At 53.0% G+C, this 21,053-nt stretch overlaps 1 protein-coding gene across 2 annotated transcripts in view; it reads right to left on the bottom strand.

The window, feature by feature from the left end:
* Nucleotides 1-21,053, bottom strand: part of PCSK6 (proprotein convertase subtilisin/kexin type 6) — a 170,217-nt gene that overhangs the window by 43,887 nt on the left and 105,277 nt on the right. For both annotated transcript variants that reach the window (XM_055555513.1, XM_055555514.1), the window contains exons 8-11: nt 15,758-15,970; nt 12,271-12,371; nt 7,779-7,882; nt 5,592-5,709 (exon numbers count right to left, since the gene is read on the bottom strand). In XM_055555513.1, coding sequence (XP_055411488.1) covers nt 5,592-5,709; nt 7,779-7,882; nt 12,271-12,371; nt 15,758-15,970 — 536 coding nt within the window. The remainder of the gene's footprint in view (nt 1-5,591; nt 5,710-7,778; nt 7,883-12,270; nt 12,372-15,757; nt 15,971-21,053) is intronic.

Here is a 21,053-nt window from a genome sequence, read left to right as displayed (position 1 = left end):
TGACTCAGAACGTTCTTCTGCTACTAAACTCTGAAACTGTCATCTGTGCACAAAGCCATCTCTCCAGGACCCCAGAGAGCCTGAGGACTTCAGAGGTCCCTTCAGACCCAGTGATATTCAAGCTGTGGGAGCTGCCCTCCTGGAAAAGGGCTCTGGGGACAGAGATGTGTCACTTCCTGCTGAGCTGTGCCAGACTCAATGCTGGACCCTCCAGGTGTTCCTTCATCCTACGCCCCTCAGCAGCAACCCTCTCAGGGAAGGTGGGGAATGGCGACGAGCCCGAAGGCTCATAGCCACTTCCTAGATCTTGCATTCAGCTTTCTCTAGCACATGACACCATCTAATTGCTCATATATCTGTAGAGACAAGTTCCCAATTTACTAAATTCAAGGCACTCACCTAGTCATGGTGCTTATAATCTTAGGGCATCCAAGTGGTGTTCAGAACCAGAGGCAGAACTGTTTTCGAGTAAACCAAGTGTTGGGGAAGAGCAGGAGAAGCTGGGCAGCACGGGTGCCCCCCGCCCCCTCCGCTCTGCTCAAGCTGGGGGGCCACGGCAGTCAGCATAGGGACCTCCCTCCACTGCCGTGCTTTACAAATTGTGGTAACCCTGCAGCAGCCAAGTCTGTCGGCCACACTTTTCCAAAAGCATTTGGTCACTTCGTGTATCTCTGTCACATTTTGGCAATTCTCACAATATTTTAAACTCTTCAATGATCTTTGAAGGTTTCACACTTTTAATAAAGTTCTGGTGATGCTTGATGTACAGTTGTAAAAAGGTTACAACTCACTGAAGGCTCAGATGATGGTGAGTCTTTTTTTTTTTTTTTTAGCAGAAAAAGTCTTTCTTTTTTTTTTTCTTTTTAGCAGTGAAGTACTTCTTACTAAGGTAGGTACATTGTCCTCTTAGACACAGTGCTATTGCACACAACAGTCTACAGTGTATTAGAAATGTAACTTCTGTATGCATCGGGAAGCCAGAAAGTTCATGTGACTTGTTTTATTGCAGTGACCTGGAACTGAACCTGTAACATCTCCCAAGTCTGCCTCACTTTGCACTCCCACCTGGAAGACCCCTCCCCAGCTTAGTTTCAAGCCCAGACCTGCATCCTGGCCCAGTGTTTCAGAACCCCTGGGAACCTCACCTGTATCTCTCCAGTGTCTATGGTGACTTCTTAGAACACAACTATGGTGACTTCCTAGAAGAACGAGGACAACTGTATCATCCAAGTTCCAATACTCATCTCAGAAGCAGGGAGCATTGGACTTCCCTGGCATTCCATTGGTTAATACTCCATGCTTCTACTGCAGGGAGCACGGGTTCAACCCTGATCTGGGAAGATGCCACAAGCTGTGGAGCAACTAACCCCGTGCGCCACAACTAAGGAGCTTGTGCTCTGGAGCCCGTGTTCTGCAACAAGAGAAGCCACTGCAATGAGAAGCCCATGTACCACAACCAGACAAAAGCCTGCGCAGCAATGAGGACTCAGCGCAGCCAAATTAAAAAAAATAATAATGATAATTTCCAAACCTCACACCCGTGTTGGGGGTTTTGAATGAGTGAATCCATACACACTGCTTAGAACAAAGGCTGGCACACAGTAAGCTCCTGATAATCATCACCCATCAACCCACTACATATTTATAAGCAGAGCTGTTATAAAAAGACCATCACATGTGGTCTGGTTTAACGAGACACCAGAAGAGTAAACAGCATGTGGTTAATGCACAGTTAATTCTTGAACATCTAGAAATAGATGTTCTGCTTTGGAGATAACCCTGAGTCAAAGCTTTTAGTTTTGAACTATCTTTGCGTGGTGGGTGAGTTCTTTAATAAAAGACAAGCCACACTAAACTACACACTGTCTGGATGGTAACCTTCCAAACTTGCTGAAACCAAAGACGAGCAGGTCAATTCCTCTTGCTTGGCTGTCCTTCAGCATGGAGTTGGGAGGCAGAGATGTCATCAACTGTCCAGCTGTAGCTGGGTCTTTAAAGATGTAGGGACATGCTAGCTAGAAAATCCTATGGGTCAGATAAGATTCTTAAAAGCTGGGACTCTTTTTCATTCACGGGAGTTATATTAAGGTTGATTTTCACTTTCAGAAAGGTTATAAAAGTGTCATTTCACCCTTTTCTATCTGACACCCCTAGACTTTAAAATAATTTTGCACAGGTAGATGGCACTGGTCATGACCCTATTTACTTTCCATTAGTGGACAGAAACTTCTAAGGAGGTTTAAACCATTTGTACCCAAAACCAGTCAAGAATGCCATCCTTGTGTGCCTGCACATTACAACAGAGGCTGGGCCTCCACTCATGCTTGCACAGGGTCACCGCTATGGCCTGGACAAGTCATTCTCAAACATGAATGTGTCCGGTGAGGTCAAGGGGCTTGCCCTCCTGCTGAGCCAAGACTCCACACTTGCTGACAGCCACCCGGCCATGCTTGGCCCTTATGCCTGTTCTGTGGGTGCCGGGGGGCTGCTCAGGGGTAGGGGTGGGTGAAGGCTATAATCAGGTGGCCCAGGGAGATCTGGAGATCAGTGTTTGCGAACAGGAGTGGGGGAAGGGCTGGCCTCTGAGGGGTGCGGGGAGGGCTGGCCCCTGGTGAGCAGGGGGTGCCTGGCCCCTCTCCTTCCTCACCACCCCACTCCCAAGGGCGCCTCTCTCCCGGCCTCTCCTGGTGGCTCCACGGCCTACTCCATGAACTTCAGGGATGCCAACAGACACAGGCTGCCATCCCCCCACTGCCAGACCCTGGATGCACAGCGTCCAGACAAGGAGGTCAGCATGGCCTTTCTGCAGAGAATGACTGACCGCTCCACCGACAGTCCCTGATGGCAGCCTGCCCCCTCTCCCCATCACCGCCTCTCTGCTGTGCTGCTGGCCCTCTGCCCCTCTGGCCCGAGCCTGACTCAGGTTCGGGGTGGTGCTGGAGCCCCCCAGCAGAGGGACACCAGCAAAGCCTAAGCAGTCCTCCAAGGCACAGTGGGTATGACACCCATGTCTGAGCACAGGCTGGATCTGCAGAGAGGACAGTCCCGGGACTCCTCTGGTCACGGTCAGGGGGACCATCTCCCTGGACAGGACATACTCCAGGGAGGACTGTGGGGGGAAGGAGGGTGTAGAGGTGTTGGTACTCTTCATTCCTGCCCTGCACATGACCAGGGACACCCAAGCCTCTGGCCCACAACCCCACACGACCTCACCAACATCACCACAGACTTGCCAGGATGCCTGCACTTAATCCCAGTGAACAAGGTTCTCTGAAGTTCACACTGGGGTAGACTCGTCCTTCCACTCAGGAGGGAGGGCAGGGAAATGAGTCCCATGTGGGTACAAAGGTCTGCACAAGATGCCCAAGGAGGCCCCCTGATCCCCCTCGCTGCCTCTCTCTCCCACCCTGTCTCCCTCTCCTTTTCTCTCTGTGTCTCTCTTCTCTCTCTCTCTCTGCTCTCCACAGGAAGCACTAAAGCTGGGTCTAGGACACTCACAGCATTCCTGGATTCCACCATGAGAAGGAGAAACCAGAAAGAGGCTGAGAGAAAGAACAGCCATCCTGGGGGACCCCTGGACCAAGAAGCATCCGTGGAGAGGGAGCAAGGAGAAGCAGGGGAGGAGAAGCAGGTGTGTGGGAAGACTTCCTTTTCATCTTTAAGCCAAACCATCCGAGCAGCTTAGTCAAAGCTACACAAGAACCCGACAAAGGAAACCGGCCATGAGCACAGGGGGCGCCGAGCATGTGGCTCAAGTGACCCTGGCAGGCAGGCTGTGACCACAGGTCAAAGCGGGCATGTGATTCCATGTGGAGCACCCGGCTGGTGACCTGTGTGTCTGTGTCCTGGCCCTCATGTCCCTGGGGACAACCGAACCTGTAGTTGAGTCTGTGGTGTCGAACAGCTGGTTGGCTGACTAGTCCTGCGAGGCTAAGGCTGCTGAACGCAAAGACGATTTTCCCTTAGAGACATGTGCGATTCTCCTGTCCGCTGGAGTATGTGGCCTTTCCCTCCTCAAAGGACAGAAACAATGTCACACTGTGTGTGACGGCTGCGCCCCTCCACCCGTGCTGTCTAGACTCCATGGACCAGCACTTAAAAAACAAAATAAAATAAAAATAAAAACAACCCTGCGCCACCGAGGCACCACTCTCCCATCTTAAAACTATTTCTGGCAGGAGAAGAATGCTTCATTCAGGAGCCGCCCGACGGGGAGGCCAGTGGGAGGGAAGGGCTGCAGCCCGGACGCGGCCCCGGGCAGGCGTCACGTAACCTGGAGCCTGAGGACCTGTGAGCTAGGCATCTCCCAACCAACCATGCAGAAGAATGCGACAGGCCTCCTCAGGCTCAGGGAACCTTCTACTTTCTTCTGAATAGGACAGTCTAAGGCTCCCCAGAGAAAGTGATGCCTTCCAGCGTCAAGAGTGAGACCTATCTGCTGGCCGACCAGCTGGTCAGGCCTGGAGGGACGAGCTGACAGTCAGTCTTCACCATCAGCATCAGGAGGGAAATATAATTTTTCCAAAGCTCCCACTGTGTGGTATTCATCCAACAAATACTTTCTGAATTCCTACTGCACACAAGGCATCAACAAAAAGTACTTCTCTGAAAATTTTATCGCAAAAGGGCATATTATAAGAAGTGGATGCCCTCAAGGAAAAGGCGACCTCAGAGAGTGATCTGTATTTGTTGACAAAGCAATCACCTCATCATTTTTTTAAAAAACACACATTTTCCAAAGGTTATAAATGCTAGAAAAGAATGCATCTCATTCTTCCATTCTTCATCAGATTTTAAGGCCTAGAGAAACACTCTAAAAAAGGGTAAAAGGGACAGTGGCAACAGCAGAATTCAGGAGGATCATCTGAGCCTAATGGAACAGGGTTCTTGCCATTTTGATTACTTGACAGCTGAAAATTTTAAAACAAAAATTTTAATGAACAAATGCAACTGACTGAGAATAACTTACACAAAGGGCAGTGCTCAACCTTGGCAGGAAGGTGAAGCCAGGACTCTGCGAAACACGGCTCGAGGCAGGTTAAACCCCAGCGCTTAAACCTTCTAGTCATCAGAGCCCAAACACAGCGACACACTGGTGTTCCCTAGACACCAGACCCTGCCTGCAACAGAGGAGCAGCAGGGCTGCCATCCCGGACCCTGGGGCAGGTGCCATTGCTGCCCGTCACCCCAGCTGGCAGGGCAGCGCCCTCCTCTGGGAGCTCCGCTAAATACACGCTAAGAATTTCCAGTCCTCGTTAGGGGCTCAGGCTGAGGGAGCAACAGATAAAAGGGAACGACATCAACAGCAAAAGGCCTCGAAACAGTCCTGGAGAAGCGATTCCTCTACCTGTCTCATAATCCACAGGAAAAAAAGGCAGACACATATCCAGATGCACCGCAAGTGTGCGCACACACATGCACACACGTGTATGCATGAAAGTATACACACACACATACACACACACACACTGGTGTGTGCACATGTGTCCCCATCGACAAGCACAGGAATGCACATGTGAGCATCTACCCCCACCCCCAACCCCCAAATGCCCACCAGCAGGGCCCAGTGCATGTGCAGGAGCCGAGCTCACCTGGGTCTCTTGTCAGTGACGGCGACACAGGTGTGCTGCGGGGGCACTGCCATCCATTTCTTGGCCTCCACGACCAGGGCATCCGCATCCACCAGGCCAAATCCATAGAGGTGGCTAACTGAAAAGACAGGGCCTTCAGACCCAGCCCCCCATGCCCAGGGATGGCTGCCTCTGTCCCCCCATAGCTGCAGGGGCCACAGCCAGCTCCAGAGTGGCCTGGCTGCAGCCCCCGCCCCCACAAGGATGCAGCAGGGTCCCGGCAGCCTTACTCTCTGGACAGAACTCTTTCAGACCAGGAGTGAGGGCCAGAAAATGTGTCCCGTCTGGGTGCAAAGTGAAAGAAATGCTGGGAGGGTCTAGAACTTTCTTTCTGTGAGATGAGGACCAGTTTCTTTAGATTAAAGGGAATTCTTGGCATCTGTGCTCCCAAGAGAGCCCCTTGGACTGCAAGGAGATCAAACCAGTCCATCCTAAAGGAAATCAGTCCTGAATTCTTTGGAAGGACTGATGCTGAAGCTGAAACTCCAATACTTTGGCCACCTGATGGGAAGAATTGACTCACTGGAAAAGACCCTGATGCTGGGAAAGATTGAGGGCAGGAGGAGAAGGGGATGACAGGATGAGATGGTTGGATGGCATCACCAACTTGATGGGCATGAGTTTGAGCAAGCTCTGGGAGTTGGTGATGGACAGGGAAGCCTGGAGTACTGCAGTCCAAGGGTTGCAAAGAGTCGGACATGACTGAGTGATTGAACTGAACTGTGCTCCCTGAGTCTTGAACCAGATGAGAAAAACAAGACCCAAGATGCTGTGGCTCATGCAACCATGCGTGCAGTAGACACAATCAAACAAGGCTCCGCTCTTGTCTTTTTCCGTTTGCTTTTCCTGTGGAATTTCCAGGGTGTCCGGGGAAAGTAGCATTGTCCAGTACACAGGCTGGCCTGAGTCAGTGTTTAATCTGGCCATGCAGGGGAGTTTCAGAGTTAGGAGGCAAGGTTAAAAACTAGATACAACCCCTTTTCCTACTAATTAGGCCAAAACTGAAATGTAGGTCAGCTCCTGTTACAGTGAACCATTACCACCAACATCCCTGTAAGACAAGGAAGCATCAGGTCCAGCCAACCTCCTCATTAAAGGAACATCTCTTGGAACTTGGGGTGACAACGCTTGACCTATATTTTACAGAGAGGAATGTCAGGCTTGGTGTCAAAATAGTTGGATCTGACCCTAAGGAAAGGGAAAATGTTCTCCTGAATATACCATGGCTAAATGTAAATCATTTTCAAGTGTCTCTGGTAACAAGCAAGACGGACAAATCCAGGAGCATACCCCTATCACCACCTGCTCAAGAGGCCTCACATACCTGGCTGCAAGCCTGACCACGGGCTGAGCTCACGGTACCTGGGTCAGCCCCAAGCTGTGATGGCAGACAGCCCTTTTAAAACACAAGGACTTGCTGACAGAAGTTCTACAGTTAGAAAGGAATTCACATAACCGCCTCAGTGTCTTCACTGCACAGGTGTGGAAACTTAGGGAGAGCTACTCGGGGCTAAGAGTGCAAGCTGCCCTCAGGTGGCATGTAAGCAAACTTCATTTACTATGATTGGCATCAAGCCCATGACTGACTGGGGGGGCTTCCCTGGCGGCTCAGGTGGTAAAGAATCTGTCTGCAATACAAGAGACCTGGGTTTGATCCCTCGGTCGGGAAGATCCCCTGGAGAAGGGAATAACAACCCACTCCAGTATTCTTGCCTGGAGAATTCCATGGACAGAGGAGTCCAGTGGAGCAGTCCATTGGGTCACAAAGAGTGGGACACGACTGAGCTAATAACACACACACATGACTGACTAGATGTAATGCAGTTTTCTTTTAGGATATATTCCTTTGTGTAAAAAAAAAAAAAAATAGGCACAAATTTAAAGAGAACCATGAAGTCAGTATCGGTACTGGGGCCCCTGACGTGGCAAAGGTCATGAGGTTTAGGGAGCCCAATACTCAAGTGACTGTAGGTACTCTGCTTAAACTACTAAGTTTGCGCTCCTCATTCTTGTGACACACAATTACTGTCGTCTGGGTTTTTTTTTTGGTGAGAAATCCACGTTCCCCCATACAGACTCTGGAAGGTCACCCACAGGCTCTGCCCGGATGGCACCTGGCCCTGCCCAGCCCCCGAGTCTCGGCCGCACCTTTATGACCAGCACCGTTCACCTTCCAGTCGTTTGCTTTGAGGTGGGCCGGCCTGGACGTCTTCACCAGCAAGTGCTGGACATCCCTCCAGGTCAGCTGGCTGCTGCAATGACAAAGGACAGACAGCTGTACTCACATCGGTCAGCAATGCCGACCGCCAGGTCCAGCAGAGGCGGGGCACTGGGGGCTGGCCTTGCTCCTGTACTTGAGGAGGCCCCAAGACACTACCACTTGGCAAGGGTAGATGTCACACCCTCTCAGTCAAGAATCAATTTTGATCCTTGAAGCCTGAGATAAGACGGTGCAGCAGGTGACCTGACACCTGGGGAAAGTCCAGCCTTGGGCCACAATCCCCCTGAATCCATGAGATGATGGCACTGTGTGTTAGCACGTGGTGGGAAAACCTGGGCTGGTCTGCACCCCATGAGGGAGTGCTCTGAGTACTGGGGCGCGCCAGCCATCTCCTGTCCACACCCCACTCCCAGGACTACTGGCCACACATTAGAATTTGAGATTCTAGATACTCTACCTTTACGATATATCATTCTGGTGTGGAGTACAGGCACTTTGTTAAAGAACACTTGCCTACTACCAAAAATGCAGATAAGATATCCTTGCCTGCCTTTTCAACACTTCTCAACACAAGCTCTCCAGACCCCTCTGTCCACAGTGCTAGGACTGCGTCACCGACAAGAGCAGACCCACTCTTCGACGTCTCCTCCTCAACAGCACCTGCCTGACCACTCCTCACAAACATCCTTCCAACTGCCTGTTCTTTGTGTGTTTGCAAACATACATAACGTGAAATGCACCATCGTAATGGTTCTTAGACATACAGTCAGTGCCATTAAATACATTCCCTGTGCTGCGCAGTCATCACCACCGTTCACCTCCAGAGCTTGATCATCTTAAGCCACCGAACCTCTGCACCCATCAAGCACTAACCCCCCTCCCTCCTCCCATCCCTGGCCCCCACTCCCACCACCTTCCATCTCTGTGAATCCGAGGACTCCAGGTGCCTCACACGAGTGGAGTCATGCGGGATTTGACCCTCTGTGACTGACTTAGTTCATGCAGTGTGGTGCCCTTGCTGCTGCAGGGGTCAGGTCTCCTTCCTTCTCTGTGGCTGCACAGACCACACTAACCTATTGATGGATGCCTGAGGCACTTCCACCTTTTGCTATTGAGTAACGATGCTACAAACATGGCCGTAAAACCATTTCTTTGAGCCCCTGCTTTGATCCCTGTGGGTGCACACCCACAAGTGTAATTGTTGGATCACATGGTAATTCTTTAATTTTTTTAAGGAGCCATTACAGTTTTTTTTAACAGTAGCTGCACTGTTTTACTTTCCCAACAAATGCCCCCTTTTTACCTGCAAGACACTCATCTGTAGCTTGGGTCCTGGGGGGGGTGTGTCCTCCTCCCTGGGGGCTCTCACTCCCCGGTCCTAGCCCTGGCTTCCTCTGACTTCACCACATTCTCTCCACTGTGCTTGTCCCTGGCCAGATATTGGCCTCCTGGCTGCCTCATCGCAACTGCTTCCATGGGTCCAGTTTCCAGATTTTCCTTGGCGCAAGCTGACCTGCCATCCCCTCATCCACGGCCCCACCTGAGGACCACAGCCAGCCTCACTGTCAGAGGAGGACCTGCGGCCCCAGATACCCAGGGCCACGTCCTCTGGCAGAGAGGTGGGTACAGACCACACCTCTGACACAGAGGCCGGGTGCAGGACATGACCCCTGCTGGAGAGTTTAGGGACAGGTCACGCCCCCTGGAGGAGAGGTCAGGCACAGACCATGCCCTCTGGTGGAGAGGGGACACAGGTCATGCCCTCTGGCAGAGAGGGGGCCACAGGCCGCACTCTCTGGCGTAGAGGCCAGGCACGGACCATGCCCTCTGGTGGAGAGGGGGCATAGTCCGCACCTCCTGGTGGAGAGGCCAGGCATAGACCACATCCTCTGGTGGAGAGGGGGCAGACCACGCCCTCTGGTGGAGAGGGGGCACAGACCACACCCTCTGGCAGTGAGGTTGGGCACAGACTCCTCCCCCTGGTGGAAAGACCGGGCACAGGCTCTGCAGTCCAGATGGCAGATGCGGCCACAGCCCATCCTTGCTTGTTTGGGCTGGTCCCTGCTCATGACTGGAGAAGGCAATGTCAACCCACTCCAGTACTCTTGCCTGGAAAATCCCATGGATAGAGGAGCCTGGTAGGCTGCAGTCCATGGGGTCACTACGAGTTGGACATGACTAAGCGACTTCCCTTTCACTTTTCACTTTCAAGCATTGGAGAAGGAAATGGCAACCCACTCCAATGTTCTTGCCTAGAGAATCCCAGGGACGGCGGAGCCTGGTGGGCTGCCGTCTATGGGGTCGCACAGAATTGGACACTACTGAAGTGACTTCACAGCAGCAGCAGCAGCTGCTCATGACCGTGGGGCCCACAAAGATGCAGAATGCCTCCCCTCGCCCCGGAAGCTCAGCATAAGGCACCAGGAAGCCTGGGCTTCAGTGCTGATGACAGAGGGTCCAGAAAGGGAGGCTGTGAGAAACTATTTTCCTAGGGGGAAACGCACCTCGTTTCTGATGATAGAAATAAAGTCGCACTCACAGTTGTATGGAAACATATCAAAGAAATGGTGTTGGACATGGTTTCTCATGAAGAAGGGACTGATGTGACATTCCAAAATGGCCCTGAACTCCCGGCTGACCCTCGGGGCGGTTCTCACACACTAGGCTCTTCCTTCATCTTGTCATGTGCTGCCTGCTAGCCTCCTGCCGGAGAGCTTCTCTCCTCCCCTGGGCGACCTGGCTTTGCCAGGAAGACACTGTACACATGAGCAGTGGTCTTGGCCCCGGAGCCTCCAAAGCCCCTCAGCTGAGGCTGGCAGCATGCCCGTTACAGCTCCTTCCTCCCTTGACCAACCCTTGCACTTACACACTCTAAGTGGACGCTGTGTCCAGTGATGCCTGCCATCTGTAAAATTCTGAGGATGGGCTACAATGATGAGGAGATATCGATCAGGGAGTTCGTGAGTCCACAGGCCAGGTTTAATGGAACGAGTGGCACAAAACAGGGTTTGTTTTCTATATATCCTCAGCTAACAAAATTCCTTGCACGTTTCCAAAAAGGGAGGAAAGAAAATATAAAACAATGAATCACTAAGTATGTGAATGCAACTTTCCACACAAGTAACTATTTAGTATTTTAAAATGAGCCCCAGGACACAGAAGTTAACATTTTGGCCTGAAAATCAAACATACCTGTTTCTTTGTTAAATGGGTAGCATTTGAGCTTTATGCTTTTTCTCCTGATGTGAATCAACAAACAAAACACACATAATTAGATGGACTCAGCAACCCAAACACAACTTCTTACAATCTCATCTGCAGCAAACGACTCCTTCAAAGCCACAGGTTGTTGTTGGGAGCCACTGTTGATGTTTAAACTAAAACCTGTTTGATTCCATGACCGTATGTAAAGTGGACCCATCCAACACATGGCAATTTTGGGGTTTTTATGTGGCTTGAAGCAGATAAAGCATCACCACTCATGAACCCCCTTGACAGAGGGCAGCTGTATTGACCTAAAGTGTGATCTGGGGTGTAGTGCAGGCTTGAGGTTTGCGCCCACCAGCTCCCTGTGCCCCTATGAAGGCAGGAGGCTGTGAGCTTGAAAAAGGGAGACACAGGAAGGAGCCTCTTGACTCCTATTAAGGACGGCCTGAAAAAGGAAGACATCCAGACATCTGCTGCGACATGGGCAAATCTGGAAGACACTGTGCTGAGTGACGGACAAACACTCTGTGACTCCACTCATTTGAAAGCCCAGAAGAGTCAGACTCAAAGACAGAGAACACAGCTGTGGTTGCCAGCTGTGTCCCTTCCCCAAAGTCACACGTGGAAACTAGACCCCCAGGACCTCAGATGTAACTGCCCATGGAGATGGGATCATAAAGAGGTTGTTAAGGTGAAATGGGGTCCATAGGGTGGGCCATGATCCAGGGTAACTGGTGTCCTTATGAAAGGATCTAAACACATACATGACAAGGAGGCCTGGTGTGCTACAGTCCATGGGGTCATAAAGAGTCAGACACAACTAAGTGACTGAACAACAAACACACACATTCAAAGAAGGCCGCGTGAGGACATGGGGAGAAGGTGACGCACCAAGGAGAGAGGCCTCAGAGGAAACCAGCCCTGCGACACTCAGTCTTAGACCTCGGGCCCTGGGACTGTGAGACGGAGCATCTCCTGTCTAAGCTCTGTCTGTGTGATTTTTTGCGGCAGAGCTGTCTTTTGGGGACAGGAGCAGTTTGGACAAAGAGGGATGTCCTGCAGGGGGTGGTGGAGACGGTCATACAACAGTGAATATGCTTCATCAACTACACACTTAAAATGGCTTAAATGGTAAATTTTACATTATGTGTATTTTAACTTTTTAAAAAAGAAGAAAGAAAGGTAAAGAAGGGAAGGCAGGTAAGAACTTACTTTGCTTCCAAGGCCAAGGCGATGATACCGGCAACCATGGGGGCCGAGACCGAGGTTCCGGTGTGGCCGTCTGTGCAGCGCTGACGCAGGTCCGTGGTCACCTGGCAGGGGGGAGGTGGGGGAAGCAAGCAGCTGGGTCAGAGGCTGCCCAGGACACTGCCCCGGGCAGGCTGACTTTGACCTAGGGACGGAAGAGGTGCTACGCAGACACATCTCAGGGACAGAGGTTTCCACGGGTCTGGCACCCCCCAGAGCAACATGCTGATAGTGGGGTGGGGAGATGGGGTCCCAGCCACACACCCACACCTCTGCAGATGTACCCCGAGACTCCACGGAGAGACAGAATGAAACAGAGGGGCCTCCACAGTAAGACTGCTTGCCAGGGCCCCCATCAATGACCCCAAAGTCACCCCAACTTCAGAGGAGCATAATAGACATGCAGGTGCCAGGTGGCCCGGAGAGCACCTCTGCTGTGAGCCAGAGGCCGAGGATGGGTCAGAGATCACAGACCACCCCTACCAGGATGTCCTCCTCGTAGCTGGCAGTGTCCCAAAGCCCCCACCCTGTCTGCTGCAAGAGCTACACGCGGAGCGCCCTTGGGCAGGGCGCGGACTCTGAGTCTCACCATGGCACGGCCTGACTGCACCCCCCTGAACTGAGGTGGCGACCTCATGGAGGCACAGGTAGGAGACATCTACTGTGCTAGGAGGGGGGCTGGCCCTGCAGTGACCCCCATGCTAGTGCAGATGGAGCGAAGGCTGCCACCCAGCCAACTGTTAAGTCAGGGGTTTATCCTGGATGATCCAGCAGGCCCGATGTAATCACAGGCCCTTACATCTGTCAGAGAGATGCGGCTCAAGGACTTGATCTGTGCTGCTGGCTTTAGAGAGGATGCTGGGGATGCAAGCCAGGAAGGTGGGTGGCCCACAGCAGTCAGGAACTGGCCTCGGCAGCCAGCCCATGAGGAGATGGGAGCTCAGTCCTAAAACCACAAGCAACTGAGGTCTGCCAACACGCGGGATGCGTACTGGACAGGCCCTCCTGTTGAGCCTATGGAAAACACGCAGCCCAGCTGACACCTGGACTCAGCCTCGTGAGGCCCAGAAAATGGGCCCGTGGAGGCTGCTGCACTTGTGCCCCCAGAGCTGTGAGATGGCCCAGCTGTGCTGTTTCCAGCTGGGAATCTTGGGATCATTTGTTATGGTGCCAACAGGAGACTAACATACCTGCAACTGCCAGGCTCCAGCCACCCATCTGCAAATCCCTGAAAAAGAATTTCCCCTGTGGAGAGAGTCCAGAGCCTCTTACAAACAGAGTGTCTTTCCTTTGTCAGGGCTCAGCGAGGCCGACCATCACCCGGAGAGAGGGAGCCCGCGCGGGTCACACACATAGGAAGACTCACGGGGTGCTGGCAGGGACCAGCCTACTCCCCCTCTTCGACCCTGGGGAGGGCAGGGTGCTGCGAGGAGGATGCACCCCCTGTGACCCCAGGATCCTCCTCCCAATGGGCTACTGACACACCCTTCCCAGGGCTGCTGGGGAAGCAACACCGGTGCCTGGCACATGCCTGTGCTCAGTCCAAACTGGTAGGAGGGAAATGGGGGTGTCTGGGCAGGAGACCGAGCTTCCAAGAGCAGGGCAGGCCTGGGGCTGGCTCTGCAGCCTCAGAGAAAAGGGTGTGAGCAGAGGAGCCTCCCCTGGCTGGCAGAAGGGGATAGTGGAGCCAGGGTGGGCTGCCCCTTCCTGAGACCCTCTGTGCTGCTGGGGCATGGCGTGGCCGGGGTAATGAGAGTGTGAAGGAGAGACAGGTGCCGTCTCAGCACCAGGCAGTCATTGCCGTCAGCACTCAGTGCACGAGAGCGACAGGGGCCCCAGCTACGCTTGCCGTCGGACGCCTGCCCGAATACAGGCAAGAGCTGCCGAGCATCCAGCACAGGGCATGCCCCCCGGCTGGGTCTCTAAGGGACTCAGAGCAAACACCTTGCCTTGGCTGAGTTGAAACAAAATCGCCTGCCACCCGTGCTACCAGGGAAGGGCCCTGGACAGCAGCTGCCCACGGTTTTCTCCTACGCCCTCTGCCCAGCGACTCACAGTTACTGAATGTCAGGACTCAGAGAATTCTTCATGAAGAGATGGAGGAATAAAGGCATTCTGTAGCTAAGGTGTGTGTTTGTGTATGTACACACATACATGCACACACATACACACACATGCACCGGCTGTGTGACTCATTAAGCACACAGAGCTGCAAGCCCTGCTTGCACCATCCCCCTACTCTAGCCCAGGCCTCTGACAGGTCCTAAGTCCAAGCTCAAACCAGCTAGATATTTAAAGCAACAGGACACCATTCAGCATCTCAGCCCCATCCCAGGGGCGCCTGTTCCAACAGAAAGGAAAGTAACAACTTAATGAGTACTTTCGTGAGCTGGCCAAGGCCAATGCCAGGCTGGCAGCAGAACGACCGTTGATCCTCCCGGTACTGCAGAGGACAGTGGGCAATGGGAAGCCTCAGGCTCCCACAAGAAAGTGTAAAAATGTGTCTGCAAATAACATTTACAGATGTGGCCAGGCAGCAGGAGAAATGAAAAGAAGCCAGGGAGTTTTCAGGTTAAACCACGCCTGGCCAGCTCCAAGGTCTCATTTTTTAGACATCTAAAAACCATCCTAAGGACTGTGCACTTGAATTCTGCATTGACTTCAACTTGCAACCCTCCCCTCCTACCTTTTTTAAAGTATGAAAGCACCTGGGGAAGGAACAAGCATGAACTTTACCCATACACTAAATTAAAAGCTATTTTTAAAAGATAAACCACACTGATTTATGTTCGTTGAAGCCACTGCAGCAGACAAAACCACTCTCAACCTAAAGGGTGTAGAAAAGTCCTTTTGTGAGGAAGGGAACACCCAAGACACTCAGATTTCTAAAATGTTTCAGCGTAGAGCCAAGACTTTCTCTCCTTCTGTTTTACACGTGGAAACTGAACGGGCCAGTTGGACCCCAAGCAATGTGACCGCAGAATTTAGAAAGCTAAAAAAAGACACTGTGGTGAGAATGCACCCCATTCTTACAGGGTATTTTTAGACCCCCCAAGCCAGAGAGGGTTTTGATTGATATTCTGTGCCAAAATTAGAAAGGCAGGGTCCGAGGGAGGCTGCCAAGGGCCTGGGGTTTACCTCCAGACGCAACCAGTTCCTTGATGGCGAGGCTGAATGCGGCTGAGTCCGAACTGCCCTAATGGCCTCCTGGCCGGGAACCCTGCCCTCCTCGGGCCCTGGGAGGACTCATGGGACCAGGAGCAGGAGCCCTTCCCCCTGGGAACCCCCTCTGGACTCATGGGACCATGACCAGGAGACCCCACTCTCCAGGGCCCCCTGAGGGCTCATGGGACAAAAGCAGGAGTCACCACTCCCTGGGGCCCCTGAGGACTCATGAGACCAGGGGCAGGAGCATCCCCCTCCCACCCCCGAGACCTTTCTCCAGACTCACAATTCTGCGCTCGTAGAAGGCCCCGCTGCTGTAGGTGGTGGCCAGGGTGGACGCACACTCCTCCAGGTACCAGGGCCTGTGGCCGTTCTCGGTCGTGCTGCTCACGGAGATGGTGTAGACGCTATTGGTGTAGCCATCACAGGAGCAGTGGTCCCCCTCACGGCCGCCGTTCCCCGATGCCCAGACAAAAATGGAGCCCAGGCCTTGCCGGCCCTGGATGGGAGGGTGGGGACAGGTGTCAGCCCTCACTGGATGCCCCTGCTGGCTGGTCTCAGCCTGGCCCAGCACACCTCCCCCAGGAGGAAACTCAGAAGGATGCCACTTGGACCAGATGGGGGCCCCGAGTGTGTGGTTTCTGGGCTTCCTCTTGATGTTAACAGAGTCCTTGGCGAAACTCTGGACCCATCAGAATGACTGGACAGTACTGAGGAGCCCTCCCTGCTCTTCAGGGGAAGATGCAGGCCCTCCCATGACCTGACCTGTCCTGTCCCAGGGCCATGCCAGTGCTTTCCTCTGTAGCGACCCATGGTCCTAAACACCACACTGCACCCCATGTACGCTGACATGGGAGCTAATGGATGAATCTAACTTTTCTGAATTGCAAGAGCTAGTCCTGGGAGGGAGGGGATGAAGGTTCTGCAAAACCAGCTGTAGATGCACCCTTCCTGGGGAGCAAGTTCCTTGAAAAGCAGGTGGCCCAGGACCTATGGGTCAAGGGCCAGGTGCCAGAATGCCCAGGGCCATCCTAGGAGAGTGCCCCAGGGCCTCCACAGGGCCAACACTGAAGCGCTCAGACTGCCAGCTTGGCCAAGCTCCATCCTCACCCACGGGCCCAACCAGGCTCCTCTAGCCACAGACACCGGATGAACAAGCACACCAGTGCCAGATGGAGCTGACCTATTGGTCCAAAGGCAGGACCTGCTAGTGGGTGCAGCTGGCTTCAGAGGGTGGAGCCAATACCCTTCTCCAGATGGGTGGAGCCAACACCCGTCTCCAGATGGGCGGGTGCCCCAGTCTCCTCACCCCCTACCCCCCCATCCAAATATGCAGGAGGAAACCCAGGCTTTCCCCAACTACTGGCCAATTTAAAGGAAGCTTTCAAAGGAATCCTGCAACCCTGGTAGCTGTTTGAAGCCCTGCTTCTGATGGGATGCAGACACATGACCCCGGCACCCAAGGCCACCTGGGTTGAGGCACCCACCTTCCCCGGAGGCGCCAGGACACCCCACATGTGGACCAAGTGGACCCCAGGGCCCGCTCTCTTGTGCCGGTTTGTCTTCACTCCAACATTCCCGCCAGCTCTAACCTGGGGCTTGAGAGCCAGCCCAGCCCCCGGCACAAAGCTGCCTCATCCACTCTTGTTCACACATCTCTGGGGAGTTCCGTCCCCATGGCCAGCACAAAGGGCAGTCGCTAGAAGGACTGAGGACACGGGTTTGTCTGTGCAAGTAACCACACAAAGCTCATACAAAGCAGTAAGAATCCGAATGAAATTCAATCAGAGCCTGTCTCTGATTCTCTCACGAGAATCATCTCTGGACACCTTCACCTTCAGTCCTCACCACACTGCAGGTTACTGATCAAAGGCAGAGGGAGCTACATTCCTACTCCTGCTTTGCAGAGTGCTGCTTACATTTGTAAGCACCCACACTGCTCACACCGCCCACACTCGTGAGTGCCCACACTGCCCACACTCATGACCACCCATACTTGTGAGCGCCCACACCACTCATATGGCCTGCACTCATGAGTGCCCATGCTGTTCACACCACTCACATTTGTGAGCGCCCATTCCACTCACACAGCTCACACTTGTGAGCATCCACACCGCTCACACTCGTGAGTGCCCACACTACTCACATGGCCCACACTGCTCACACTACCTACACAGCTCACATGCGAGAGGACAATGCCTGGGTCTCACTACGATGCAGGCATGGGCTTGGCTGGTCCAGGTAAGCCTGAGTCTGTGTTTCTAATGAGCTCCCCAGTGATGCCGGCGAACAACAGGGGCCTAAATGCCTAAGAGTTGCCTCTCTTCACCCTGTACTTTGCAGGGACCCCTGACCCCTGAGTTCTCACAGGTGTCAGAGCATCCAGAGCCTCTCTCCCTTCTGAGAACAGTCTCCTGGAAAACAGCATGGGAACGGGGCAGAGGAAACACCCAGGACAGAGGTGTAAGGAACGTCCAAGCTGTCTCTGAGGACTGTGTGTTCACATTCCACACCTTCTGTTCACCTGGAAGCCACGGGATGGTGGCTCTAGGGCAGTGGTCCCCAACATTTTTGGCACTAGGGACAAGTTTTGTGGAAGATGATTTTTCCACAGATTGGGGTGGGGGTGGTTTTGGTATGGTTCAAGCACCTTATACTTATTGTGCACTTTATTTCTATTATCATTACATCAGCTCCACCTCAGATCATCAGGCATCAGATCCTGGAGATGGGGACCCTGCTCTAGGGTGAGGACGTGTCAACCCCAGCTGTGAACTCGCACTTCTGTTCAGGAAGACACCACCTCCACTCCTCAGAATGTGTTTCGGCATCTTGCCAGGGAAGCAGATGGCTTGTCTGTGGGTGTGGAATGCTAGTGAATGCTAGGCACTGGACCCAGCCAGTGCCTTCAGCCACAGTGTGGTAGACTCTCCCCTTCTGGGTGACCAGCCACATGAGGACCAATATCCAACACCTCTTTATGCTAAAGTACAGCATCTGATGGTGCCTCCAGAACCTGCACCATCTACCAAAGATGCAGTTGGCTTTTACAGGGGAGGCTGCAGGTGACAAGTGGGGCATCAAGGAGGAAAACAGACGGAAGAATGTGGTTTGGTTTGAGACCATCAAATTTCTAGGAGGATTTTCAGTGACAGCTTCTGACAGTTGCAATTTAAGGCTCTCTATGTGACATATTTTATTCAGAAAGACTAAAAAAAACAATGCAATGACCTCAGTATCTCAGGAAACTGACACGAGTGGCAGGAACCACGCGGTCCCTCTGCAGCTTCTGCACTCCTGATGACTGAATGAGGCCAGTGTGGCTCAGAACTCAGCATGTGGAGCCCTCACAGCTCCCGACACTCCACCCTCTACAGCTCATCTATACACCCGAGAGAGGTCAGGCCCAGACAACCAGCCCGTCTCCTGGAAACAGCTCGTCCTCAGCTCTCAGAATCTTTAGAAATCATCTCTTGGAAATGGCCGACACTCAGGATTCACATCTCTCAAAAAGCATCTTCAGGGATGACCCTGGAGGTCCTGTGGCTCTGACTCCACGCTCCCAATGTAGGGGGCCCGGGTTCGACCCCTGGTTGGGGAACTACATCCTACATGCTACAGCTAAGAGCTCACATCTGCAACTATACCACCCATGTGCCACAACTTAGCCCCGGTGTGACCAAGTAAGTGAATAAAGAAAATATCTTTAAAAAGCAGCATCTTCCATTCAATAAAAGTGGTCTCTAACTTACACCTAATTTTAGGAGGTTCCCCTTGGTGTCAAGAGTGAGAGCCACATGACCCAGCACACGAGGGATGCTGGAAACTGGGGCAATGAGATCTGTGCATCTGGCAGCAGCTAACGTGCCTGCGCCTGACCTCCCAGCACCCCGTGAGCTCGGCCACTCGCCAAGCTGACTGAAGAGCCTGCACATCTCCTCGGGGTCATGAGGATAGAAGAAGATGTCTGTGTCCTGTGTGTGAGCTATGGACGTGCTGATGTCTACCTGTTTCCCTCTTCTTTTGTCTCAAGAGTGTCAGGGTAAGCACAGAGCTGTGAGGGACGTGAGAACGGAGCCCCACTCTGGTCACTCACTTCTCAGACATTCAAGCCCTGAGCGGCCAGGGAGGACAGAGGGCAGAATAAGAAGCCTCACACTTGTGTACAGTATCACGTGGCCCGGAGCCACCGGACCACGGGGTCTGAGGCTGGGGGTGTTCCAGGAGACAAACACCCCAGCCCCATAGAAGGGAATTAATAGATAGAAAGTGACCAAACTCAGCACATCCAGAAAAGTGACCAGATTGTATTATTCAGGCAAAGGAAATCATCAACAAGGGCCTGTGGAGGGGGGTAGGGTGGGGTGCAGAGGGCGGAAAGCCTTGCTTTCAGGACAACCACTGGTACCATCTGACTTGTTAACTATGTATTGACCACACTTTAATCATGGTGCACAGTTTATAATAAAATAATAACTTTAACAATACGGTAAAAGTATATAAATAATAAGATGTGGTTGACCCAGCCCCACTGTCCTATCTCCCACAGGAGAAGTCAGAGGCATAAACCCTGCCTCGGGAGGCCTAGACTTCCAGCTCTAACCTCGCTGGCATTGCCTGGCCACCCAGGGCCACCGGAACACTGATCACAGGCCAGTGTCTGCTCCAGGAAGCTGTCCTCGCCCAGAAATCCACTGTGTCCCCTCCTTGTGAGACCTAGGACCCTCTCTGCCCCAGTTTTCCTGACTCACAAGGACCCAGAACTGACAACCATGGAGTGACTGGGGTGTCCTCCTCTGCCCTCCTTGGCTGATGGGTTGAGGGCCCATGCTCAGGTGTTTGCTCTGACAGCCCCTGGTGGGCTCCACCCAAGACGTCCTAAATGTCTGGGTGGCACACTGGCGGGGAGGGAGCACTATGGAGACCTGATGCCTTGCGGTTGTCAGGTGAGCACACAGCCTGTGATGGATGCACAGAGCTCCAGGATGGGGGTCCTGTGGGCAGGTGGGCTGAGTCCCAGACACCCTTCCACCTGCAGAGCCCCACTAACAGGCCAGGCGGTCAGTCTAGGACCCCCACCACCCAGCTGCACACCCCAAGCTGGGGGCTGTCAGGCTGTGAGGCAGAGTCCTGGGGCTGGCAGGTGAGCTGCAGGCACCTTGGGAGCAGCGACTCTGTAATGAGATGACGTCCCTCTGCTCTGGTTTCGTGGGTAGCTGCTGTCCTGAGCCCCCACTTGACTTCTCCCTCACTCTGGCCCTGGTCCCACCTCATCCTGTGTCGGGGCTCTCCCTGAGTCACTCCGACTGTGTGTGTGTGATCCTCAAATTTATTTATATATTTATTTAACTGGGGGGAGTGGCATGTAGGGTCTTGCTTCCCCGATCAGGGACAGAACCCCTGCCCTCACACTGCAAGTGTGAAGTCTTAACCACTGGACCTCCGGTGACGTCCCTCAAATTTATTCACTTCTACCTACATGACAAGATTTCTCCTTACTTCTATCTTGGTTACTTAATATGACAGACTGCAAACCAGCAGGAAGCTGATCCCTTACTCGTCTCTTAAAGGGTGAGAAGCAG

The sequence above is a fragment of the Bubalus kerabau genome, chromosome 19 (assembly GCF_029407905.1).
Source record: "Bubalus kerabau isolate K-KA32 ecotype Philippines breed swamp buffalo chromosome 19, PCC_UOA_SB_1v2, whole genome shotgun sequence".
NCBI lineage: Eukaryota > Metazoa > Chordata > Mammalia > Artiodactyla > Bovidae > Bubalus > Bubalus kerabau.
Note: the sequence above shows the minus strand (reverse complement) of the source record. Positions and strands in the feature narration are given on the sequence as shown.